The 26,662-nt window shown below is 44.0% G+C and overlaps 1 protein-coding gene across 1 annotated transcript in view; it reads left to right on the top strand.

Moving 5' to 3' along the window:
• The window catches only part of LOC117060333 (multiple epidermal growth factor-like domains protein 6), a 44,025-nt gene that overhangs the window by 487 nt on the left and 16,876 nt on the right, over positions 1-26,662 (top strand). The window contains exons 3-14 of the mRNA XM_033172547.1: positions 6,842-7,034; positions 10,585-10,721; positions 11,630-11,854; positions 13,385-13,526; positions 14,015-14,138; positions 16,217-16,408; positions 17,669-17,806; positions 18,019-18,201; positions 18,660-18,854; positions 20,160-20,308; positions 21,970-22,138; positions 25,220-25,354. Coding sequence (XP_033028438.1) covers positions 6,842-7,034; positions 10,585-10,721; positions 11,630-11,854; positions 13,385-13,526; positions 14,015-14,138; positions 16,217-16,408; positions 17,669-17,806; positions 18,019-18,201; positions 18,660-18,854; positions 20,160-20,308; positions 21,970-22,138; positions 25,220-25,354 — 1,982 coding nt within the window. The remainder of the gene's footprint in view (positions 1-6,841; positions 7,035-10,584; positions 10,722-11,629; positions 11,855-13,384; positions 13,527-14,014; positions 14,139-16,216; positions 16,409-17,668; positions 17,807-18,018; positions 18,202-18,659; positions 18,855-20,159; positions 20,309-21,969; positions 22,139-25,219; positions 25,355-26,662) is intronic.

Raw genomic sequence — 26,662 nt, 5'->3', positions numbered from 1 at the left:
CAAGGAAATTTCCTAGAAATTTGTACACAGAGACTTCTGAGAATTATTGGTTTCTTTCTTTGTTTTTTTAAAAAACAAGGTGTTAACTTGGGTAGTAACTTCCTTGGAAGTCACTTGAAGGTGCAGGAAAGCTGCTAGATAGCCCCAAGGCACTGAAATCTCATTGAGATGCCACTGGAACTTCGCATAAGCCAGAACTATAGAAGACAATTTGCACCCATGACTCAAGGAGGCAAAATGGCTATTTCAGAACTTTTTTACTTGCTTGATAGGAGGAACATCAACATCTAAGAGCCGAAGTGATAGACGGTTCTTCTTCAGCAGGGTACTAACCTCCTTATTTATTTTTTGGTAAGATTTCTTACTTGTCCTTCAGCATAAAGCCCCAGGGCAGGTTGTAACAATAGAATATGCAATAGAATGAAAACCTATAAAGCTATTGCAATTATAAAACAAGGAAAACCACTCTAAATGGAACAGAACTGTATAAACTCAACAAAGGAGGTCGGTCTCCTCCAAAACAAAATGCTTTAACTGTTGAAGGCCAAGGTAAAGAGGTGGATCTTCAGCATACTGCAGAAGCCGTGCAACGAAGATGACCTGAACACCTCTATTGGGTAGGGGCTCCAAAATTTAGGAGGTGCCAGAGAGAAAGCACTTTCCTGGGCCACCATTCCCTGCTCTTCTAAGGGTGGTTGGACCACCACGAGAGCCCCATCTACAGATCTTGGTACCCAAGCAAGGTTGGTGGGGATAAAGCTGTGGGGTTTTTTAATATTTGAAACCTAAGTCATTTGTGGTTTTAAACACTAAAGTGAGCACCTTGTCCATGCTGTCTGGGGCTGACGGGAGTTGTAGGTTAGAAACATTGGGAAGGCTACAGTTTAGCCACCCTTATTGTACAGAACCTTGACTCTTAAGAAGTCCCAAATGTCATTAGCTGCTGTAATGTAGCTAATGTAACCCAAAGCAGAAAATTACTTTTAGGGTGTAACCCAAAGCAGCCTTTGCACACTGTCACCCCAGTGTACCTTCTGTTTGGAACGGTCCTGCTTCTTCTTAACATACCTAATGAGTTTCTGTCCCCAGATTTTCCAGCTGAAATAGTCGTTTCCTGCCTCAGTTGGTGTGATGCATATTTCAATAGCGCAAGGTCACTGTGAACATTCTCCATCATCTGAACAGACAGGCATAAGCAATTGGTGCATTGAAGTGTAGGCAGGGAGATGAAGTGTGAGTCTGAGAAGGGACCAGAAGGATTTCTGGGTCAGATTCATTGAAGCCTCCATCTGCAGGCACAGTCTATTGTTGCAAGCTAGTATCAGAGCTCAGGAGTCTATCCAATAGGGGCTTAGAATACTGATGCAGCAGAACAAGCAGCAGATAGGGAAGCTGGCAGAGTGGGAGATAAACAGGTAAGCAGGGAGGTGGGCCTACCACTTTCTATCCCATTTGCCTCCAAACACTTTCATGCCTCTCTGTATTGTGATGGCAGCATATTCCTATGGGAACCCTGTTGCAGAGAGATTAGGCAGCTGATGGAATCCATTCCATTAAAACACAGGTTTATTTTACTTACACTTGATGTCCATTAGGACAGGAGATTGATAGCTTGGCCAACGGCCTTTGTCATAGCATTTGCCATAATGGATAGCACCTATAAGTGAAATAAACCTATTTTAAATGAAACTGACTACATGAACAGCCTCCTCTGAAGCAGAGGCAATCTTTATGAATATGTATCCCACGTGCTTTGTGTGTGCTGGTCATGTTGGATTTCGATGCAGGGAGCACAATAGTGTAAGTTAATTGGCGACTGCAAGTATAAATGGTCATTATCATTATCTGGTAACTAAAGGAGCACAGGATGTAGAAATTTGTGCATCTCAGTATATACAGAGATGAACAGAATGCCTACATAGGAGGAAACTAATTTGAACATTTTCTAATATATGTTGGCAAGGTAACAAGTGTCCTCAAGTTTCACAAAAGTCAGGAATATTTATAATCAAGCCTTCCACAGCTGATTCCAGGAGTTGTTTTTAACAACTCTAGGGTTTTAGATGAGGTTCTCTGTCATCTCTGCCTGGGGATGCTGGGGATTGAACCTGGGACTTTTTGCACCAGGTGCCAGTGACAGAAGCAGCAGGATTTTTTGTGCATGGAAGGAAAACAAGAAAGGGAGAATGGGTGCAAAAGGAGGGTGGCCAAGCTGTAGCCTGGCAGTGCACAATTCATTTTGCTTATGTAAGGTCACAGGTTAAATCCCTGAGGCCAACGACCTCTACCCAAGACCTCAGACAGCCACTACCTGCTGAAGTCAGGCAGTATTAGGCTGATCCCTGATCTTGATTCCTTTAACATCTAAGTGCAGAAGATCGTGATCCAGGACAGGTCCTTTTGTGGATTCCACAACATCAACATGGACGTGTCTTCCATCCATTTTTATTTCACTGTCATTGAAAACGTAAAAATGCCAGACTCATTAGTTTGGCTGCTGCGTTTTCTTTCGTTTTGAACCAACTTGCAGATATTTCCCCACCCCCCTCAAATTTATTTTCCTTCTTTCTATTTTTAAGTTATTTTTTTCCCCACTTACCGTCTGGATTATCAGTTATTATCCTTTCAGCGGAGTTTTCAGAAGTCATGCTATAATGAGCGGGGAAGCTTGTTCAGTGCGAACGAGTTTTGCAAATTAACGAGTAATTGGGCAAACTCAATTTAAAAAAAATAATCCGATGGTGGTGCATCACAAACTGCACTCACTTCATTTATTTTGTTAATTGTCATTTGTCTTTGATTATATATTTTTCCCCGTGCCACGCTAGTGAGTGGAATGAGATATGGCTCTTTTTCCAGTGAAAATAATGGTACAGTGGTACCTCAGGTTACGTTACCTTCGGGTAATGTAATTTCAAGTTACGAGTGCGTGTGCAGGAGCGCTCTATTGCGCATGCGTGTGCAGGAGCGCTCTATTGCGCTGTGCGCAGAAGTGGTGCCTCCAGATACAGACTTTTTGGGGTAAGTACGGACCCCCAGGACGAATTAAGTTTGTATCCAGAGGGTCCACTGTATCTAGCTTCATATCCCTTCTCTTGGACAATAGATTTTTCCCTGGACATAGGAAAAACCTGCTGGATGAGGCCAAAGGGAGCCCAATCTAGTCCATGTCCTGTTCTCACAGTCACCACCCAGAAGATGCCTGTGAAAAAACCCACAAGCAGGATTCAGACACAGGAGCACTCTTCCCTCCTGTGGCTTCCAGCAACTGGCATTCACAAGCATCCCTTCATCTGATCGTAGAGGCTGAGCACAGCCTTGCCTTCATGGCTAATAGCCCTCTCCTCCATGAATCTGTCTAATCTTAAATCCGCTTAACTTGGTGGCTGTCACTGCTTCCTATGGGAGTGAGTTCCATGGTTAAACTAAGTGCTGTGTGCAGGGCTTTCTTTTCTCTCTCCAGAATCGACCAACATTCAGCTTCATTGGATGTCCAGGAGTTCTAGTGTTTAAACTATCCATTTTGGAACCGAATGATAATGGATAAGAATGATGTCATCAGGGCAGGTGTTGGTAGAGCACTCCCAGGCCATTTTCTAAGCTGTTATCTCTGTTGACGAGACACTCAGGTTTCTCTGGCAGGATTCGAAACAGGTGTTTCTTGGCACCTCTTCCATGAATCTACTTAGGGTAGCCATCCCCAATCTGCTGCCCTCCAGATACAACAGGAGTGGGGAACAGACTTGGGGGGGGGTGTTAAATGCATATCTCCAGCATTCCCTGTCTGGCCCTCAGAACACTCCCCAGGCCTAACACCCCTCACCAGTCCTGCTTCACACCTTGGATGTGTTTGCATGGCTGGGATTCCCTTGAACTCCAGCTCCCATCAGCATAAGCCACCATGGCCACCCGCCAAGCATGATGGGAACTGTAGTCCGGCAACATCTGGAAACCCATTCGCAGGAACTTGGAGGCTTCCCCCACAGGATCCTGGCAGCTGTAGTTTGAGGAGGATGCCGAGAGGGGTTTTCGCTTCCTTTACCAGAACTACAGTGACTGAAATGTAGATAACATACATACACAATTGTATTTGTATGCCGCCTTTCCACAGTTCAAACCATGTGCAAGGGGGAAAGAATACATAATTACAACATAACAAAAGTAGTAATCAACAATAGCCTAGCCCGTGAGTCTGTTCAGCAGCCTCAGCTTTTGTAGCTGGAGTCAGTGAGAGCCACACCTTCCCAGGCCAGTTTTGGGAAAGGCCTGCAAATAAGTCCTCAATAGCTTGATTCATAGCCTATTCCATGCCAGACTTTTATTTTCTGAAGAGACATGGATAAGTAATAGATCATCTGCTTTGCCTGCAGAATGTCCCAGGTTCAATCCCTTGGGTAGGGCTGGGTATGTTCCTCTTCTGAAACCCTGGAGAGCTTCTGCCAGCTAGTGTTGACAATACTGAGCTAACCAGACTGACAGCCTGCCTTAGTATAAGGCAGCTTCCAATGTTCCTCTGTTAGAAGTGCTGCCAGTCTTTACAATGGGATGTTGTTTGTGTGGGTGCGTTGTTTTACACTTATGGGTGGTGGGGCAACTCTTCTTGCCCAATGACAGTGCATTCACTGAATGTGTGGCTAGGAGGGGGGGTTAATTCCAGCCAGACCTCGTTTATTTTTCTCTCCCCCTCATCTTGACAATCTCCCAGTCTGTGCCCATCACACACCGGCTCCATTGTTTAATGGCACACAGTTCCAAGGACCCCGCCACCCATTCAGGATGTTTGTCATTCATGCAGGTATCCGAGTGTTTGCGCCGAGTCTACCGCTAGTCTGTGAAACCCATTCATTGCTCTCCATTCTGAATACGAATGTGGGCTTGGCTTTTTGCACAGACCTGGCTCTCTGAAGTCCCAGCCCCGGGTGTCCTGGTTTTTAACTACATTAACAAAGAGACAACAGCCAGCTGATACCCACAAGTGTTCACAGGCTGGTATATTTACTTTGGATTTAATGTTTCTCATTCTCATATGATCAGCTTTGAGCAAAATTCCCGACTGCTTCTTATCACTTTCCTATGGGTGTGTGTGTGTGTGGAAAAACCACAGACTGATGACATTTAAAGCTCAGCTAGTCCAATTGTGCCACCTGCTGGTGGGACTGGGGTGGGTTCCCTAATTCTTGATTCTGCTTCACCATTCAAGAGCACAGGGAAGGGCTTTATATAGCGTAGCTAAAATGGATAAGTCCTATTTGCCTGCTTGCTGGAGGTGATGGGCAGCTCATGGTTCCTTCACGCATATGTGGTGGGACTGTGCCAAAGTTGCTAGTTCTGAGATGAGATATTTATAGAAACAACAACAAAAAAAAAACTGGGGAAATCTGTTTAAAAAAACAGCAACTTCCTGAATTAGCACTGTTGGGTATATTCTATGGAGAAAGCCAGCACTTATTATATAAAACATTTAATTGGTTACTTATTAATGGCTGTGAGGATATTTATAGCTAGCAACTGGAGAGAAGCAAAGCATTTAAATGTACAAAAATGGTATTGTGTAATTTGGGACATAGAGGTTTTCTGCGAAACTGATGCATCTAGCACAGGAACAAAGACAGGACAAAGCATACCTGCTGCATTCTGTAATATAAGGTTGTGTTAGCATTTTCCTTCAAATTGATATTAGCAAGTATGAGTCTCTCTCCACTTCAGGGCTTGTATGAACTTTGCTTTTATTGTTTATATCTGAGCTATGCCTTCAGGTTGGAGAAAGTGGGGGATGTTCAGTTTGTAATTTAATAATAATAATAATAATAATAATAATAATAATAATAATGATGATGATGTACAGGCGTTTCTAACTAGCACCAAACGCCCAGTCTTTGCTGAATGACAATTCCCATCATCCCTGATTATTAGGTGAACTTCATAATACTGATTCTGGTTAATCCAAGTTCTGTGCCAAGGAAAGCTGAATCCATACAAATTGTGCAAAGCAAACAAAATTAGCTTGCATAATTGTATCTGGCTTCTTGTTGTTTTGGGGAGGAGCAAACAATGGCATTGAAGCTAGAGAGAGAGAAAGAGAAAAGCCCTACCCAGAGCTCTTGCCAGCATGCACTTGTGAGATTGCAGCAGGCATTCCCTACCGCAAACCTTAATGGCTATTTTCTTTGCAGGACAAAAACTTTTTAATTTGAAAGGGAAACCAGAAGTTCTGGACTTGCTGCCTTCTGCTCTTATGGCATTCTGATGCAGAACCACAGGATGTACCACAAAGGAACCTCAGTGTGTGTGTGTGTGTGTGTGTGTGTGTGTGTGTACTTAAAGAGATGTCTCGATTGTGTGGTTGTTTCACCAAATACCCAAAATCACAGCTTTATACCTCACATTAGTTAAGCCTGATCAGCTATCATGCACACATATAGTCCTGCCTTTAGAATAACTACCTTGAATTGATCCATGAAGGGGTGTGTAGAATTCACCCCTTCACTCCCCTTGATTGTGCAGATGAACAACTGCTTGGATTACAGAGAGAGGAGAGAGGACGTAGGGACATTGCACAGCATCCGTAAGCCTCAACCTTTGATTCAGGCGCTGCGTGTGCCCATCCAGCAGTTAAAGACCACCAAGCAGTAAGTTATCTACGCTGTCTTGAAAATGCACCCTACTGCTTTGCGAGCTTGAAGACGTTTAACAAAGTGAAAGCCATTTTACTGCAGGGCTAGGAATTGCTGGCAGGATTCACAGCATCCTCTCCAAAACTAGGTCTCCTTGGGAGGCAGCAGAACAGTAGGTGCTGTCTTCGTTGCAGTGACACCGTCTTTTTCTTTTGTTCCCCACTCAGGAGTCAAACAGTGCCTGAAGTGCCCTGCGGGATATTTCTGCCCAAATGGAGCAAATTTTCCAAGCCCATGCCCTTCGGGGACCCACAATCCGCTCCAGGGGCAAGATGAATCTGCAGACTGCAGGCCTTGCCCTGCAGGGAGAGCGTGCACCCAAGTTGGCTTGGCTGAGCCAGACTCTGAGTGCATGGCTGGGTAAGTATGGCTGTGCTTTCCTCTTTTATATTCCTTACTTTCAGGGAAGCTTGCTTGACCAGGGTTTGCTTCTCTATTTGCTTCTCTTTGTGAATCACTTCCCATAAAATACCTCAAAATGATTGTCAATCACCCTGTGATCTTCGAATGAAGGGCTTATACACAATTTTTAATAATAATAGTACAGTCATGCCTCGGGTTGCGTTCGCTGCAGGATACGAACGTGGCGAACCCGGAAGCACCGGAATGGGTTACTTATGTGTTTCGGCGCTCTGCATGCACAAAAGCACTAAATTGTGCTTTGGCATGCACAGAAGTGGCGAATCGCAACCCATGCATGCACAGACACAGCGCTGCGGGTTATGGATGCTGCAGGTTGTGAACACGCCTCCCTCACGGATCACGTTCGCAACCAGAGCGCCCACTGTAATAATAATAACATTTCAGATGTAAAAACAATTTAAGATCCAATACAGATTAGGAGAAAGATTTCCACATTTGCCAGTTGAAAAGGAAAGAACTTCAACAGGTGCACAAAAGGCACTGGAGACAACTCTGTCTGATGTTTAACAGGAGGGAATTCCAAAGGGTCTGTACCACTACACTAAAGAACAAACCTCGTTATAAGTTGGCATCTGCAGGCAAGGGCGAAGGAAGGGGGTGTGGTGGGTGTGGACCACCCCGGGTGTCACCACTGAGGCGGGTGACAAAATGCCGGGCGGCACTCACTGTGGGGTCTGCAGTGTGCCTGAGCCATGCGTCTCTCCTGGGAGAGACGCAGTGACTTGGGCGCACGTAGGGTCTGCGCTACCCAAATGGCCCACCCACTGCCTCCCCCCCCCCCAGCTGTAGGGCAGCTGACTGGGAGGAGGCAGGCAGACTCTGGAGGACCCATGGTGCACCCCACCCCTTTGGCTGGCTCACCCCGCCCGCCCACCACCCCAGGCACCTGAGCGGCTTCCACCGCTGCTGTCTGCAGGAGGCCCTCTTCTGCAAAGTGCAAAAGCAGCTGGTTGAACATGCAATGGGTGATAGAATCTTTTAGCTATCCTGGTCTCCAAGCCTTGGGACACTTTATTATTATTATTATTATTTAAATTTTAATTATGTTTACATTTATATCCCACTTTTCCTAGGAGCTCAAGGTGATGTATATGCTTCTCTGCCACTGCCATTTTATCCCCACAGCAAGCCTTGTGAAGTAGGTTGGGCTGAAAGGCCCACCAAACAAGTGGGAATTTGAACTCTGGTCTCCCCAGCCCTAATCCAACCACTATACCTTAGGGTATACCTTAGTGTATTGTCTACAGCAGGCACAAGGACCCTGAGAAAAATGAAATGAAATGAAATGAAATATTTTCACATTTATATCCCACCTTTCCTCCAAGGAGCTCAAGGTGATGTGTGTACTATAGCTCTTTTCCTCCTCATTTTATCCTCACAACAACCTTGTGAGGTAGACTAGGCTAAGAGACAGTGGCTGCCCCCCAGTGGGGATTTAAACCCTGGTCTCCCAGACCCTTGACTGACACCCTAACCACTGCACCACACTGGCTGACTGGAGTCATAGAATCATAGAATTGTAGAGTTGGAAATGACTCCGAGCGTCATCTATTCCAACCCACAGCAATGCAGGAATCTTATCACTGGTGTAGGAAGGGCAGGGCATAGGGGGCTGGGCGCCCCGGGCAGCAGGATCCTGATAGGGTTCCATCTCGGCGTGCCACGCCCCAGAACACGCGCCATGCCCCGCCCCGCCTGCTTCCCGCCCCCGGTGCCGGAGCATGAAGCTCCGCCACTGAATCTCATTGCCATGACAGATGGCTGAATGTGCAATCTTGATTGCCTTATATTAGTAAAAGAAAAAAAAGAAAAGAAATGTTTTTACACACCTTCCAATGCACATTTTAAGCTGAAACTGTGCTTCACATGTTTAAGTCCGAACATACTGAAGCCCAAAAGCACAGATGGCTTAAGATTTTTTATTGCCTTTAGGCAGATGTGTCTCTTTTTCTCCAAGAATGATGCAACATCAGCTTTCCTCACACACTGAATGGACCGTAACTCTCCTTTTTAGTGGGATACAGCTTATTGTGAAAATGATCTGCAAGAAACTGTTTTTGAACCTTTTTTTGCCTTGGCTTTGATGCTAAAACATGAAGATTCTCAACCAAGGGCTGACCCTTAGTTTCAGACTTATGATCAGCCTTTTGGAAGGCACAGAATTCACTTCCTTTGCTGGAACTTGAGCTGTGCCACTGTTTATAATCAGGGATGGTCTATCATTATCCATTTGATCCTCTGCAACAGTTTCCTTCTTGTTGAAAGAGAAGCATCATCATGATTTTCACCGTTCACAAGTGGCAGATCTTTCTTCCCATTGAGTTCAAGCCATATCTTCACAGCTGGGTGTTGTCTTTGGGAGCACTCCAGCAGTGAAGCAGATGCATAGCAGTAGCAGTCAGAGTCATGTTGCCCGTATATATGCTGTGGCAGTGAATACACTTGAAAGCAGGAGCATTTAAAATGGTATGCACAGTTGGCATGCTATGGTTCCTCTCCTTCCAACGGATCTCATAGGCTTCTGTGCTAGTGAAAGTACTATAATGAAAAGGGGGAAAGTGGATACTTTCTTATGGCCTTTATTCATATCAGCAGTCTCATATTTGCAGCTTATGTACAGAGGAATGTGTCCTTGAATTTACCCCAGCAAGTACTGCTAGGTGCATTCCAACATCCACCTTACCTGACCATTGACCAGGCTATAACATTGTCCATCCCTGCTTAGAGACAGTGTCCCAGGTCAGCCTTTCACAATCTGATGCCCTCCAGATGTTTCAGAACCTCCTCCCATTACCTCTGACCAGTGCTCCCCCCCCCGGGGGGGACATTTTGCAAACCTTTGTACTTTTGTCCATTTACTGTATTTATTTTTCCCAATTTGAATTATAAAATGGTATGGTAATGGTATGGTAAATATGAGTCAAAATGAGAGTACTCCTAAACTTTTTTTTTTTTTTTAAGAAAAAAGCACTGCCTTTGACCATTGGTCATAGTGCTGTTTTTCTAGAAAAAGTGGAGTCAGAGCACACCATGAACACCTCCCTTGTTCTTTTATAATGGCAATGATGCCCCCCTGAGAGGTCCCAGAACTCAGTTTTGGTGAGTTCTAGCTGAAAAAAGCTTTTTTTTTTACAAGGTTGGATTGTGGTTGTTAATGATGATGATGATGATGATGATGATGATGATGATGATTGTATACTGTTCAGAGGACTTCAGTGGTGAGTGCTACAGTGGCACAGTGATGCAATAAATATATTTATTTGGTCACAAACGGGTAAGGGCAGGCAGGGGATGGGAGGTGTGTCATTCTTCACTAGTGATGTCACACAATGGCGACTATGGCAACCCCATCATCCCACACAACAAGAGCACAGGCCATGGCAGCTGAGAAGCTGTTTCCTAGTGGCAAAACACAGTAGTCTGGAAGCTGTGAGTCCTCTCTCTTCTTTCTATCAGATTATGACTTGAGTATATTTTATGTCGTCAGATACATCTGCCCGGTTGGTTCCTCTAGCCCTCATGCTCCCAGCAACGCTTGTCCACCAGGAACATTCAGCAACCGCTCTGACCTCTTTGATAAATCCCAGTGTGAAACCTGTCCAGAGCGATTTGTCTGCACGAGAGGTATGCCATTCTGTACTTGGATAAGCTGAGCATCAGACCTGCCATTTGAGAAGCAGCTCTTAGCTAGTGGGACATAACATTGCCAGGGACTAGTGACTTGAGGAAGAGATGAGGTCGGCTGTTTTTTCTGCCTACTTGCCGGATATTCTGTACACTTCTCTTTGCAGCTGCCATGACTTCCTTATTCTCTACCAAAGAATTGTGGGTAGCAGTTCCATTTGGATGATTATTGCTCTTGGGTCTGATTTCAGGGGTGAAGAATCTCATGACCTGGAGTCAAATATTGGCCCTCTAAGCCTTTACCTGGTCCTTGGGACTCTCCATAGCCACATCACCTCCCCAGCCATCCCCTCCCTCCTTGGTCTGTGTGTTACCCTGCCTGAGTGTTTTTCCTGGGCTAAAATGCCTCCTTCAGTGCTGATCATGCCACTTGCTTTCATAGAATCCTATGAAGCAACCCCGAGTATCATCTAGTGACAACTTCCTGCAAAGCAGGAATATGCAGTTGTCCCATACAGGGATCAAACCTGCAACCTTGGTGTTATCAGCACCATGCTGCAACCAATGGAGCTATCCTGGATGGAGGATAGAGAGGGGAGTGTGCATAGGAACTAGCCTACTTTAGAAAGGCAAGATTTATATTCATTGATCCTTCTACATTCATTGCCCCCCCCCACCACCACCACTGGTGTGTGGCCCTGAGAATGGTTCCAAGAAGGGAATGCAGCCCTCAGGCTGAAGATGCTTCACATCCCTGACTTGTTTCAAGAGCTAGCTATTCCTTTCTCCCATATCAGCTCCCCACTCAGACCTTAGCTGCAGTTCTGCCCTTCTGACCAGGGCAGCTAACCTTGATTACATGTGCCAGGCTGGGCTTCACTGCTGACTGCCCATCTGTCTTTCTGCAGGCTCAGGAGGGAAGCAGAAGCTGCCTGTCCCCTGCCCAGCTGGTCACTATTGTCCACCAGGAACCAAGCACCCAACACAGTACAAATGTGCCCCTGGCACATGGAGCAACAAGACTGGGTTAGCTGCCGAAGAGGAGTGTGCTCCATGCCCAGCAGGATGGTTCTGCATGGCAGGGGCTCATGGACCTTCTGGAAGCTGCAGTGCTGGTCATTTCTGCCCAGAAGGTAAGGAGAAATTGACCAGGTTTTTTTTTCCCCCATACCCTTGGTCATGACTGATGTTTTCCCAGAGCCTTTTTGTGGAGAATGTGTGTTTGCCAGTAAATTAGGACCAATGCGGGGCTTGGCAGGATCAGGGCCCCTAAGAGGACACGGGTCCAAGAGAAGCATCAAGACACACACACAAGAGGGTTGAGCCTATCTTTTCACCCACCCGACATTTCAAATACACATGGATATGAAAACTGGGGATATGACATGAGTCTTTGCAATTCCAAATGCCTTCCACTGCTCTAGCTTGCTGCTAATGCTTTAGTTAACTCACCCATAAGGACACACAAGAGCTGCCTTGCTATGCCAGACGTATGTTGTGCCTAGCTGAATGTCTTGGCTCTCAAGAACAGCCATAACTGGAAATGAGTAAGACACACAGCCAATATGGCATGCTGCAGTTTTGGGCAGCCTCAAATTTAGGAATGCTCTTGATAAGAATGTAAGAACACCCCTGCTGGATGGGGCCAATGACCCATTTCATTCCTGTATCCTGTTCTCACAGTGACCAACCAGATGCCTATGGGAAACGCACAAGCAGGACCCAAACACAAGAGCACCGCCCCCTGCAGTTTCAAGCAACTCATATAAAGAAGCATTACTGCTTCTGACCATGAAGGCAAAGCATAGTCATCTTGATTTGTAATCATCCTCTCCCGGTGTGAGAATATGCCTAGCTCTGAACAGACTTTTGATGCGTCTATCCCAGAGTTGCCTTGTCTAAAGGTCAGCTGCTCCCCTAGGATCTCAGCTGGGATGGGGACTTTCACAGCTCCCCTCCCCAAAACTGATCAATTAGGAGATTTGAGCCTAGGGTTTCCTACTGTGGTTGAGTCATGACTCTTCTGCTTTGAGGATGTATCTCTCAGTTCCCCACCAAACAAGTCTCCAAGTTCTGAAGCTTTATGTTGTCAAAATGGCACCTTCTATACACAAGGGTTGAAGGAATGGCACAGTTTGAAGTGCTTCAAAGCACTTTGGGAGGAAAAAGACAATTGGAGGGTGTTTGGGGGTGGGGCAGTGGGGAATCAAAACAGCCCAATGAGGATTCAGCATTATCAGTGACTACAGTGTCTCTGTGTCTCTTGGAGAGGAAAATAGGGTGGTGGAACACAGTATCCTGAGAAAGGGAAAGAGCTGGCTGGCTGGCTGGCTGGAACGCTGAACAGGAGCACCCTATACTGTAACATTTTGCTGCAGCTCCCACTTGGACTGACTATCTTAGCAAACAAAGTTTGATTCATGAGCATGGTCTGAGAACACATGATGCAACAACTTTGCAAAGTAGGCCTGTGTCTGATCAGTGCCTAGATGAGAGGTCACCCGGAACACCATTGAGTTCCATGGGAGAAAAGGAGGATAGAAATATCACCGGTGACAATAATCTGTTTCTGCCAATGAACTAACTTTTTAGTTTACTTCATTCGAGATAGAGAGACCCTTTTACATTTGCTTTGCCCTGTTCCCTCTTTCTCTTTGGGAAAGGTACTCAGACAAGCACTCAGTTCCCTTGCCCAGAAGGGACCTTCAGCACCAGGCTTGGGAATGGAAAGATGGATGACTGTGTCGCTTGTCCCAGAGGAGCTTACTGCCCAGAAGGAACTGCCAAACCAGTGCTCTGCCCACCGTAAGTAAAGGAAGAAGAACGAAGCTAATTACTTTCTACTCAGAGTAGATCCATTGGAATTAAAAGATCCAAATTAGTTGTGTTCAATAATTTCAGTGGGTCTACTCTGAACAATAATGAGTCAATGACATAGGAGCTTCCTAGTGAAAAAAACTGTCAATCTTTGTCTTTTTTTAAAAAAATAAAATAAAAAGACACCTAGTTTTAGGCAATCACTTTATATTACAAACTTTTAAACCCAGAAGCATTCCCATGCCCCGTGCCCTCCTGTGAACTCTGGACCATTTTTAAAAGGACAATAATTGCAGATCTCATTGTGGTACTAATAAAGAAAATGAGGAAACCCCACTTGGGGGCAGTGGAAAGGGTCCCACACCGCAAAGCAGAGGGTCCCTTTTCGCCACCAGATGGCAGCACTGATGAATCTCCCCTTCCCCAGCTGATCTTAATGGTAACTGTCTTCCGTCTTCTCCTGCTTCCTTATGTAGGGGGACTTACCATTCAGAACAAGGAGCAAAATCAACTAGTGACTGCATACCCTGCCCTGGAGGGTATCACTGCCCTGAATTGGGCACCATAACTCCGTATGCATGTGGAGCTGGCCAATTTTCAGTAAGTACCATCAGATTTCTTAGGCAGTGGGAATGGCTTTATAGGGGTGGAGGAGAAATTTGGTACAGTTCGAACCTACCTAAAATGCACTTCCCGAAACAATAGGCAAGCTGAAACACAACCATCCTTCAAGAGTTGAAATTCTCTGAATTTTGCAATGCATTTTCTCCTGCTGAGTAATGGGTAGAAAAATGCATATGCTAGGGTAAAAGTTTGCATAAAAATGCATGTACTGGTAAACATAAGATACACAAATGAATTATATTAAGTGAAATTGCTTTGCAAAACTATGTATATTAAATAAAATTGCATACAATAATATTAGGATAAATTTGCATTAAACTGATTATCATTTTTTACAGTTGACTAACTGCAGCCAGGCTAAACCAGGTGGCCTTTGTTTAGATTGGTACTACTGTCTCATGGTAACAGATGAAAAGTGACTATCTCTGGGTCCATTTTTGCAACTGGGGAGGCAATGGTCTTGAAGGCTGTGTTTTAGCAAGCAGCCCCACTCACAGCATAGAACTAGCTCTACAGTGATCTAGTAACCCATCCATGAGCATTAATGCAAATCATAGGAGGGTTGGGTTTTTTATATATATATATAAAAAGATACATTACAGTAGACATAGAAATTGCTGTGATTTTTAATAGGGCCTGTAGCTACCCAGCTGGCCACTTGCCATTTTGAAGAAATGTGTCATTTGGACTATTTTCTCCTCCTCGTTGTCAGGATGGATAAAACTACAGAAGAGAAGGGAGCATACTTTACTATTCCTGATTGGCTCCTGGGGAGGGTAGAAATTACAATTCAACTGAACGCTCATTTTGCCATCCAAGGTTTTTTAAAAAAAAGAGGAAAGAAAAGAAAAGGAATGTTAAAGCCACAAATTTGGAGATGAGCAGCCTGGGTCTTCTGACAAGCAAATGGCAAACTCTGTGGCTAAATTGTGATGAGAAACATTTTCATACTGATGGAGAACGAAAACAAAACACTTTCGCTCTCTCTTATATGCATGTATTGTTCCCATCCAGGCTACTTTTCTGCAGCTTCAGAATGTTGGCAATTTATCATTTTAGAATAACCATTTTTTTGCGATCAGAGATATGGAATGAATGATGAGTTAGAGCCCTGTGATAGACAGGCATAGATTGACTCACCTGTTTTGTCTTTTTACCTGGGCTGTAAGCTGAGTAAGTAAGACTCACAGGGATTATTTCTACAGTAAAAACAAGGCTAGACCAGCTTTAAAATAGAGAGGCAGGTTGACAAGCGATTGGAGGCAGGCTTAAGGGAGCATACTGCAGAGGCTGTAGAGCAAGCAGAAATAACGGCCTTGAAATGAAAGCAAGGGAGATTCAGGAAGAAACACTGATCTGCTCATTTGCAACTTCTCCCTGCTTCGTTTTGCAGGAGCTGCTAGGAGACTGAACTTAGGGCAATGGTGGTACCAGTTGTCATTTGCACCACATTCCATATCGGAATATCAGAAGAGCTCTGCTGAATCAGGTCAAAGGCCCATCTAGGGCAGCATCCAGATCTTACAGTGGTCGGCTAGATGACTATGGAAAGCCCACAAGCCTGACCTGAGTGCGAAAGTGTTTCTCACTGTAGGGAGCAGCCTTGCTGGTCTGTCACAGCCAAAACAATGAAGAGTTTTGTGGCACCTTAAAGAGCCACGCATTTATTGTGGCATAAGTTTTTGTAGACCAAAGTCTGCTTCATTGAACACATCTGATGAAGTGGGCTCTTGTCCTTGATCCTCCTGCTCATTCTGCCTAGTAGGGCCTTGACATTAGCCCTAAAGTCCTGCCCTTATGGCACTCCTGGGTCTAACGCCACAGAATGTGAATTTGAATGCTGGCACTGGCTCTATCTGATGCCATCCTCGGTGGGTGAATTGGGTCACATTTCAACAGACTATCCTATTGTCCTAGTACCATTGCCTCTCATTTGGATTCATTGTACATACCCTAGGGAATCCTTACAACAACCCTGAAAGGTAGGTCAACATTAGTCCAGCTCTGAGCTTAAAATGATGCTACAATGATAATCCCCTCCTCCTGTTGTGCAGGACCCTGGATCCACCTCTTGCTCACCCTGCCTCATTGGGCATTACTGTGCACACATCAACACCAGCAGGGAGGTTATGCTCCTTATGATGGTCTGCCCAGCAGGTCTGCTTTGCCCTGAAGGATTGACAGCTGCTCCAAATGCTAGCGGCCATGCCTGCCCAAGAGGTTACTATTGCCCACAGGGTGATGTTGTAAGTACTTTGTTTCGATCATCTTTACTTACTGTTGCCCCCTTTTCCTATGATACTCTGGAATCCCATGGAATGAAATTGCTATGCCTACAGATCTAGAGCAGGAGTTGCCAAGCTGATGCCTGCTTGTGTTAGGGCACCCATGAAGGTTTCCACTTTTTAAAAATTCCAGTTTCTTTCTGAGTCACACTGTGCAATCTCCCATTCAAGGTATAGTTTGGCTCTTGAGGTGCTCTGTGTCTCCCGGTTCACTATGATAGAGAAATCAAGAAATTGCTATAACTGTTTCACTTTTTGGCCAAAGTGGATGAAATTTACAGACATGGGAGCCCCTCCAGAGTGGATTAAGATTATAAGATTGTAGACAAATAGATGGAAATAAAAAGAAATTGGCTTTCTTTCCAAAAAATTATTAATTTTATAAAACAAACAAACAACACACATTACACTCCAACAAACTACAGTACAAAAAAAATTATACAAACAGATAATTAAATCTATCTAATCCTTTTTTGCTTTCATCTATTATCTCTTGGAGATGTATATATGCAGTTTCACACTGACCCTAATTTTGGATGTATTGCAATAGAATTTGTAAGCCTTGTCTGAGATCCTCAATAAGCCATAGGCCTCTGATATAAATTGTACAACAGGACACTGTCTAGAACGCTGCCTGTAGGACTCTGAAGAGCTGTGGGGTCCTTTTTGTTAAAGCAGAACAATGTAGGGTGTTTTTTATTTAAAAAAAAACAAACCAACAACAACACTTAAATTCAATCTTTAACTCTCTCTCTCTATATATATGTGTGTGTGTGTGTGTGTGTGTGTGTGTGTGTGTGCGTGTGTGTGCGCGTGCTAAACAGACAAGCAGGCAATGTTTTGGACAGCCTCACTTCTTGCACAGCCCATGGAGAAATACTGTAAAGAGTGATACAGTATAAAAATGCACAGCTATTCTGTACAAAAAGAAGAAGGTACAGAAAAACTGATCCCTGTGGGGATTATTGACCTCATGCATCAACTTGGGAGGAGAGAAGACCTCCAAATAACCCTGATTTGCTGCATAATTCAGCCCAGGCACCTCTCATAATTACACACTTTTCTTACCTTTGCTATGTTAATAGGACAGCTGTCATGGAAGGGGAAGCTGCACAATTAGAATTGAGCTTATTGAGCCTGAACACTCTAAAGTACTGTATCAAATGTGTTATGGCTGTTGTTTTCTTCAAGAATCAGCTTCATTCCTTTTGTTGCCTCCAGCATCCACCTGCCAGGCCGTGCCCTAATGGGACTTACAGTGGCCAGAGGGGACTGGGCAGAGCTGACCAGTGCTTGCTGTGCCCTAAGGGCAAGTACTGCTACAGGGGAGGGCGAGAACCCCAAGGAATATCCCAGCCCGTGAGTACTCACGCCCTGTCTTCTCCTTAAGCATGCACCCTCCCAGTACTCTTTGAATTCTTATGCACAAAATTAAACCCCTCTATTTCCTGATTGTATAATTGCCTCACTAATTGTGTTGTCAGACTGGATTCTCTCATCCTTACCATGAGAACTTCACCCAATTAACAGCCCACTTGTGTGTGACTCTCCATATGTGTTTCCTTTCTTAGACCGGGACTTGTCCCCCTGGATACGCCTGTCCTCTAGGAACTGGGTTCCCCTTCTCTTTCCCATGCCTGCCAGGCTCCTACTGGGATAATTCCACTGTGGGGGGAGGAGATGTATGCAAACCGTGCCCAGCTGGATTCTACTGTGACTCTGTTGCTGTGACCCAACCCAAAGTGTGCCCATTGGTAAGTTGCTGGGGAAGAGTGGAATGGTGGGGGGGAAATGGTACCTGCATCAGAATGTTGCACAGGGTTCCAGCAAGCCAGCCCTGCCCTCTCCACAGATACTCCATTCCATTCCATTCCCCACCACCACTCAAATTCCTCTGTTTCCCCCCTTCTCGTCCAACAGTCAACCAGCATCCCATACCCTATTGAGCATGCTCTGTCGGCATTAAGTCATTCTGGAGATTTTTCCATGTTTACGGGATTTTTCTCAACTTCTTCTTCTTCTTCTTCTTCTTCTTCTTCTTCTTCTTCTTTCTTCTTTCTTCTTCTCATGGGGTTGTCTCAAGCCTTTTGCTACCTCCCTTTGTTTTTGGCTGCAGAAGGGACTGAGACTTGGAGAGTGAGTTCACCATTAGTATAGAGGCTATGCAGCATCTTGGGACCAATGGCCATAAGATGGTGGCTTTGCTTTCTAGGGGTCTTTCTGCATCGGTGGCCGATCCCAGCCTGAGCCTTGTCCAGCAGGCACCTATGGCAACAGGAAGGGGTTGGCAGGCCTGCAAGACTGCAGCCCATGTAGAGCAGGTTTTTATTGCGGTGCTCCTGGACAGACAACCCCAAGCGGTCGGTGTGAGGCTGGTTTCTACTGCTGGAGTAGGGCGGTGTCACCAGTAAGTAAATCTCTTGCGTGGATGTTTCTGTCTTTTCTGAGGTAAGTCTCCCTCTTTGGCCTTTCCAAGGAATGCTGGTGGAATTCCTCATTCCACTTCTACATGTGCTAGGCCAATGATCAATTTATAGCAGGCCTTAGGCCTAGGAGCATCCCTCTCCATCTGGCTCCCCAAGACACATCCCTCACCAGCTTTGCTCTGCATATCCTGGTGCCTTTTTTGGTCCTTGAACAGGTATATTTAATAGGTTGTATATAGGTATATAGTTTTAATTCTATCAGTGTTTAATTGTTTTTAATTATTGTTGTGTCTATGTTTTTAGTGGTTCATATTTTTATCCGTCAGCCACCTTGAGTCCCATCAGGGGGAAAGGCAGAGTATAAAATAAAATAACAACAACAACAACAACAACAACAACAACAACAACAACAACGACTCTGGCTTGCCCAGATGGAAAAGGAGGGGTGTGCGTGGCTGCATTCACTTAAAAATTTATGATTTCCCCAATGTTTCCCTGTTAATTTCTGCATTATATTTAAGTTTTCACAAAATGCAAATCTGGAAATCCTAGTGAAATCTAGTGCGAGTTTAGTGATCATTTCCATGTTAATAGGTTCCAGAAGAAGTCCTTTTGTAATTCCATGAACTCAGAAAATACACGGGAGTAGTGACAAAATTTGGGGTGGTTATACCAACATACAGTTATTTCCTGCTGTTTTCATGTGAGTGGGGAGTATTGTTGTTGTTGTTATTTATTAAATTTGTATACCGCCCTATACCTGAGACCCCATAGGTCTCAGGGCAGTTCACAACATACAATTACAATATAAAAAGCACAAAATACAGCCTTTGTCTCCACCAACTATTGCCATGCGGCCCTTGGTTGGTTTGCCTGCAAAGGAATGCTGCCCTTGTAGAGACCATGATTCCCTAGTCCTGATTTACAGTATGGAAAGGGGCTTTGCCCAACTTTTCCACTCCGTGTGGACTCAAAGCAACCTCTCAATTGTTGGACCCTGAATGCAGGACCAATTAATACTTCATAACTGAAGATTAACCAGAGCTATCTGATTGAACAGCCAATCTGATCACATTTAATTAAGCAGGAATTTCAGCTTTAGCAGTTTGCTTTACAGTGTGCTTTTTATACTTTGTGAACTGCTTTGAAGTCTGTTTTGTCATTATGCCATTACAAATTGATGATAATAATAATGTAAGTCTCAGGACAGAACCTTTGGGCTGTTCATTAACTCCGCCAGTGATCTAGTCAAGAGCAGTCTTGTTTCTTCCATTCCCCAAATTCAGCAGCCCACAGATGGAGTCACAGGGAATATCTGCCCACCTGGGGCCTACTGCCTGCCTGGATCATCCACCACCACTCTTTGCCCTCCAGGAACCTACAGCAACACAAGTGGGCTGAAGCACTTGAATCAGTGTTTGGATTGTCCACCTGGGTGAGTTATTCATCCTATAGGTGAATGTTGCTCATCTGCACAATAATAGTACTGTGACCTGCAATGGCTAGAGACCCCTGGGCCAGGTTGAAGCCCAGGTGACATGCAGGACATAATGGCTTGTGGATATATACTGCATAAATACTTTAACAATCAAGCCGCCAGATCGACTGTCCCAGAGGGGATTAGGACTGAGTTCAGGTGAATCTCTGCCAATGCTAAAGATTCTCCTCTTTACCTTGGCCTTTGGCACGTGAGAGAGATATTTTAGGACCTACTTTATTATCTTGACTGCATTTTGTTTTAAACGGTGCATTTCTTGTGATGGTACTCACTGGCATTAGAGTACCATCACCTCTTCCCTTTTCCCTGTCCATGGTATCAATATATGAGAATGAACACCTCATTTCCTTTTTAACCCCCAAACCCCACTCTTTAAACTTTTAATATTGTATTTTTAAGTTGTCGTAGCTCCTCCTGGGACCTCATGGTGATGGGCAGGTAGGAAATCTAATAAACAGCAATGGAAATAGCAAGAACAATGATGGAGGAGAGCTCTATCATCAGGAGAGCTGCATCCACCATGGAGCTCCCAGTTATGTCTGCTAGAAGCTCTACAGGCATAGATCAACTGCTGGCCATATTACCATTGGCAGCCCATATTAGGCCCCAAAATGGAGCAGTCTGGGGTGGGGGTGGGGGTGGGGGTGGAGATGGTCTTGGATATTCTGGATCCAAAGTTCCTTCGTTCATCAGGAATGCTCTAGGATTGGGGGGGGGGGGACATCCTTCAAACAACCACCAGCCAGAAGGCCCTAGAAAGTTCACAAACCAGGCTTTTTAAGTGATATACATTCCTTTTGGGTGTGTCCTAGTTCCCCAATACTCAGTTACATTGCCTTCATAAAGTGGAAGGGAACAGGGGTCTCCCGACAACTCTCAGCACCCTCAACAAACTTCAGCTCCCAGAGTTCTTTGGGGGAAGCCATGACTGTTTAAAGTGACAAAAATAGTATTTTAAATATATGGTGTGAATGTGACCATGCTATTGACTATCCATACTCCATGAATGTGCTGGATATTTTTAAAAAGGCATCTGAATTGTGTCTGTTCATCCTCCTTTACCATGGAAATCCATGGTCCTGAAGGCTGATATGTGATACTACAGAATTCCAGTAAATCAATTTCTAAAATAAGCACAATTTTGCCATATCTATTGATTTACTTACTTGCTCACTTTGGAAGATTCCTAGACGACTCTTCAGCCCACATGGTTCCCAGGGCAGTTTACAAAGAGTCTAAAAGCAATAAAAATCAATGCAATAAAATGGAATAAAGTAGCCACCTCTATAAAAACTGGCAATTAAGAGCAGCAGCTGAAACCAGTTCAAGATCAGGACTGTAAAGCACTTTTAAAGGCCTGTGAGAATAAAAAGAAAAATCCTTCACCTGGTGCCAAAAGGATAACAAAGAAATTTCCAGGTGAATTTTCCTGGGGTGGGAGATCTATACACAGGATGGCACCACCAAAAGGCTCCCTACCTCACCACCAACCCATTTCAGATCTTGAGAGCACCCAGGGAAGGATCTCAGCAGATTATCTCAGTGCTCAGTGAACGAGAGAGTTCCAATGTAGGCTATATTTTCTCCTCTAATACTAGGCTTTACTGTGATGGGACAAACCCTCAAGCTCCAACGGGGCCTTGCAAACCCGGCTACTTCTGCCCTGGTGCTGCTAAAACAGCCACTCAGATGATGGCAAAGGAAGGTCACTACACCCTAGAAGGGGCTATTCAGCCAGAGCCCTGCCCTCCTGGGAGTTTTCAGCCGGTAAGCAGAGCCTGACCTACAGATACTGCAGCTGCTTTTGGATGAATGTGTTTAAGAAGTGTCTTGATCGCTTTATATTCAAGAGAACCCCCAAGCGATGTGCAAAACTAAAATGCCACACACTATAGTAATACTCAGATAAGAAATTATTAGAATAACATTGTACTGTTCAACCAGTAATATGCACAGTCACACACCATCCATATTCCTCAATACAAAATTCCAGCTGGTCACTTTATAAAATGGGATGGGGAAATTTTCTCAGCCTGGGGGCCACATGCCTTTTTGGGCAACTTTCCATGTGCCACATGCAAGTGGTGGGTAGGGCCAGAGACAACTGAGGGCAGAAAAATGGACACGGCTCTTCCCTTTGGCACAGAAGGCAGGTGGAGTAGATATCCTCCCCCCCCCCGTCATTTTGCATTTCTTAGTACAGAAAGTATTGCTCTGATGTGTAGATATCTTTCCTATTTTACTTAGTTCAAGAGGCTTCTGGAAGCTTCTCTGTGTGAAAGAAGCAAGTAGAAGGTTCATGATGTTTGGGTTATTCCTTCAGAGAAGCTGAGTACAGCTGGTTTAAACAGGTTCTCTCATCTCTTTCAGTCAAGGTCGTGCCGACTATAATAATAGACAGCAAAGAAAATCCCCTGTGTTGCAAAACAGAACATTCTGAACCACAACAAGCAACACATCGGTTAATAATATACTGACAATATTTTTATAGCACTATACTGTTTCAAAATTCATAAACAGAAGACATATAATATGTGCATGGGGTCACAAATTAATAAGAATCAAATAAATGTTCCATGAACAGGAATGGTAGGAGTGGTAAGTCACTGTCAAAGATCACTGAAATGGAGGCAGAATGCATTTCCACAGTCAATATCCTACAAACATGAGGTGATGGGTGCTCCGAATGTCACAAAAGGGTGCTCCGAGCACAGCAGCAGACAGAACAGTTCTTCCAGGATAATGAACTGTTTCAGTGATAATTCTTCATCAGCTGGCAATAATATAAAATGAAATAATAGGTCAGAAGGAGCCTGGGTTTCACTCACTTTCTCTTTCTATCTCTTTTCCGTCTGGTGTGGTGTTCTGTATGCTTAGTGTTAAGGTTTTAGACTTCTTAGAAGTTATTGTAAGTTTAAGTATAAGTCTGCTGCAACTGGATTTCTTATGGACAGTGCCAATCCTGAATGTATTGGATTTGTGACCATTAGGGTCATTTGCCTTCAGTAGCTGTAAAGCTCTGCTGGATGAAATATAATTGCCTCTGGTCTATTTTTTTTTGGGGGGGGGGGATTCCTGCAATGTGTTTAAGCTGTCACTCTGCTAACTATACATTGGAATCTACTTTGGATCAATATTGAGTAGAATTTAAATTACACCCCCCCCCATTCTCCTTAACCCCTAGCATCAGTCAGATCAAAATAGATGAAGAGCCAGGATCCGAAAAACTCCAGATTTGTCTTTGCTGCTGCTTTGATTAATAGTTGGAGGCAAATTTTAATCAGCAATACTGCAGATTTAGGGCATGCTTGTTTCTAAGGCAATTCCGCTGTGTCGCTTGAATAAGGAATTGAAAAACAGCATAGTAAGATTGGCCTAATGCCGGGTTGGTGAACTGCAGGCCTGTGGGTCTTATCTGGCTCACCGAGGCATTTCTGGTGGTCCACTGCTTTCCAACCTAGTTTACAAGCCCTAACAGAGAGTGGTATATTTTGATTATGAAGTTGTAAATCTGCCCATGCTTCAGTGTCTCAAAAAGGCATCTGTATTAGGATGTTTTAATGTATTTATCATCAATTAATTGAGTGATTAATTGCTTAAAAGGCAGATGATTAATCTGTTTTAAAAAACCTGTAATTGCTTGACAACACCCCTGTTTTCCACCCTTGTGTATAATCTGTTCATTCTTAGCCACTTCACGCTCCTTAATGTCTCCCTGATTTTCCTAGTAACTCTGCAGTAGCTGATGATGGGTTAGGTGGCTGTGAGCCAAATTAATCCACATGAGAAACACACAACAGAGGAGTTTAATCTCTTCCACCCCACTAGAGAATGACTGAGCCTTGGAACAGAGTGGCAGGGCCACATGTTAGGCTTTCCTGCTCTCATTTCATCTATAGGGATGGGGAACAGATTCATTCAGAACCTTCTTAACTTGCGCTTCCTGAAGAAGTACAAAAACTGGAAGGAAGCTTTCTGGGGGGGAAATTGCACTTCTCTGAATTTTGCCATGCAGTTCTCTGGCGAAGTAACAACAACACACACCTGTGCGAAACAATGCAAACATCAGAGAAAGGTGCAAGCACAAATGAACATGTTTCTGATGTTCAAAAAGGCATTATGTTGCTTGTAAAGGACCCCTGCCCATCAGGTCCAGTCGTGTCCGACTCTGGGGTTGCGGCGCTCATCTCGCTCTATAGGCCGAGGGAGCCGGCGTTTGTCCGCAGACAGCTTCCGGGTCATGTGGCCAGCATGACAAAGCCGCTTCTGGTGAACCAGAGCAGCGCACGGAAACGCCGTTTACCTTCCCGCCGGAGCGGTACCTATTTATCTACTTGCACTTTGACATGCTTTCGAACTGCTAGGTGGGCAGGAGCTGGGACCGAGCAACGGGAGCTCACCCCGTGGCAGGGATTCAAACTGCCAACCTTCTGATCAGCAAGCCCTAGACTCTGTGGTTTAACCCACAGCGCCACCTGGTCCCTATATGTTGCTTGAGACATGTACAAAAAGGCATTATGTTGCTTGAGAAAAATGTAAATGTTGGGCAAAATCGCATAAAATATATGTGCATTAGAAGCAAGGTGCATGAAAATGCATGTAAATATTCATGCATTGCAGCAGGCTGGAGTAGATGATCCTTGAGATCCATTTTAACTCTACAATTCTATGAGTGTATGCAGAGTTTCTTAAAAGATAAAAATCACACACTGGTGTGGAAATGGAACAAACTGCTACTAAGATTGGAAACAGCGAGAAACAGGGAGGGTTTGAAATAGATAGATTTTTCCTTCCCTGTTTTCATCTGAAGTCTGACAGATTTCTTCCCTCCATCTCTCCTCTGTCTAGAGTCTAGCCCAGTCTTCTTGCAGGGAATGTCCTGCAGGGATGTTTTGCAATCACACTGGCCTGGTGGAGCCCTTGACTTGTCCCAAAGGATATTACTGCCCAGCTCGGAGTACACTGCCTGTTCCTTGCCCGACGGTAAGACTTTCTAGAGTTGTGACACATTTCTCAGTTTAAAAAAAGCCATGGGGAATCCAGGAAACACATTCTAATATCTAAATGTGGAACTGGCACTGCTATAGGTGCAACATAAAACTCATTCCACATTTGTCAGAAATTGATCTTTTAGTGTGACCTCGCACTTTGGAACTCCCTGCCTATTGACATCAAGCAGATGCCCTCACTTTACTCTTTTCAGTTTGGCTAAAAACATTTTGGTTTAGGCAAGCCTCTCCAGGCATGTAGAGTGCTGGCATGTGTTTTAATCTTGTTTTTAGCTTATTGTTTTGATTTTAGTTCTTTTTTGAATGCTTTAAATAGCTGTTTTTAATTATTTTTACTTATTACTTTATTTCTTCTGTAAACCGCTCTGAGGTGTGTTGATGTTGTTTTTTACAGCCAAGCAGTACACACATTTTATAAAATCAATAAAAAAAATTTTAGATTCTCTCTTTATTGATTAAAAGCACACAAAAACACACAAAATAAACATATACATCACATATATCAACTTCTTCAGATTTAAATATTTACATACATAACTACCACCCACATTTACACACACACTTTCTCGTACATCCAATTATCCTCATTGTATTTTGTAGAAATGTATTTATATAGCATACAGTTATAATTTCTATTTATATTTCATTTTTTCATCTTTAAATTTCTTATTTCTTATTTAAGGGTTCAGTCTACATCTGCCACTAGGATTCAATTTATACCATTATTCCTTAAGTATTGTTTAAATATCCTCCATTCTTTCCATACCTCTTGGGTCATTTGTCTTCTTATTTTACCCGTTGTTTTGGCTAATTGCAAGTATTCTATCATTAGATTTTGCCAATCTACTATGGTTGGTGCAACTTTATTTTTCCAATTTCTTGCCACTAGGAAATCAGTAAATAAAATTAAAACAAACAAATTTCATCACTGATTCCAGAGCTACAGCGGATAATGAATATTCAAAATCCAAAGTTCAGTTCTGAATCTAAATGCACAGATGCAAATTTATGGCCAGAGCAAGCTCCAAAAGGGTCACAGGGAAAGAAGATGACTGCATGCGTAGCCAAGGGTTTGCTCCCTGTTTATACCACAGCAGTTCCTACTGCTGAAGAGACAAGCTACTTTTGAAATTGGACAGTGGCTAATTTCTTCACCTGCAGCAGAGAAAAACCCCAGCTACTGAGGCTTTTCTGTGCACATTTACTTCTTTTAAATCCTGGCCATTATCAGTGGATTAGTTTTAAAGTTGGCATGTTCCAAAATAGGAGCTTTTAGGACTCA

The sequence above is a fragment of the Lacerta agilis genome, chromosome 15, assembly GCF_009819535.1.
Source record: "Lacerta agilis isolate rLacAgi1 chromosome 15, rLacAgi1.pri, whole genome shotgun sequence".
In the NCBI taxonomy this organism is placed as follows: Eukaryota; Metazoa; Chordata; class Lepidosauria; order Squamata; family Lacertidae; genus Lacerta; species Lacerta agilis.
The sequence above is the reverse complement of the archived record's forward strand: the minus strand, read 5'-3'. Positions and strand labels throughout refer to the sequence as shown.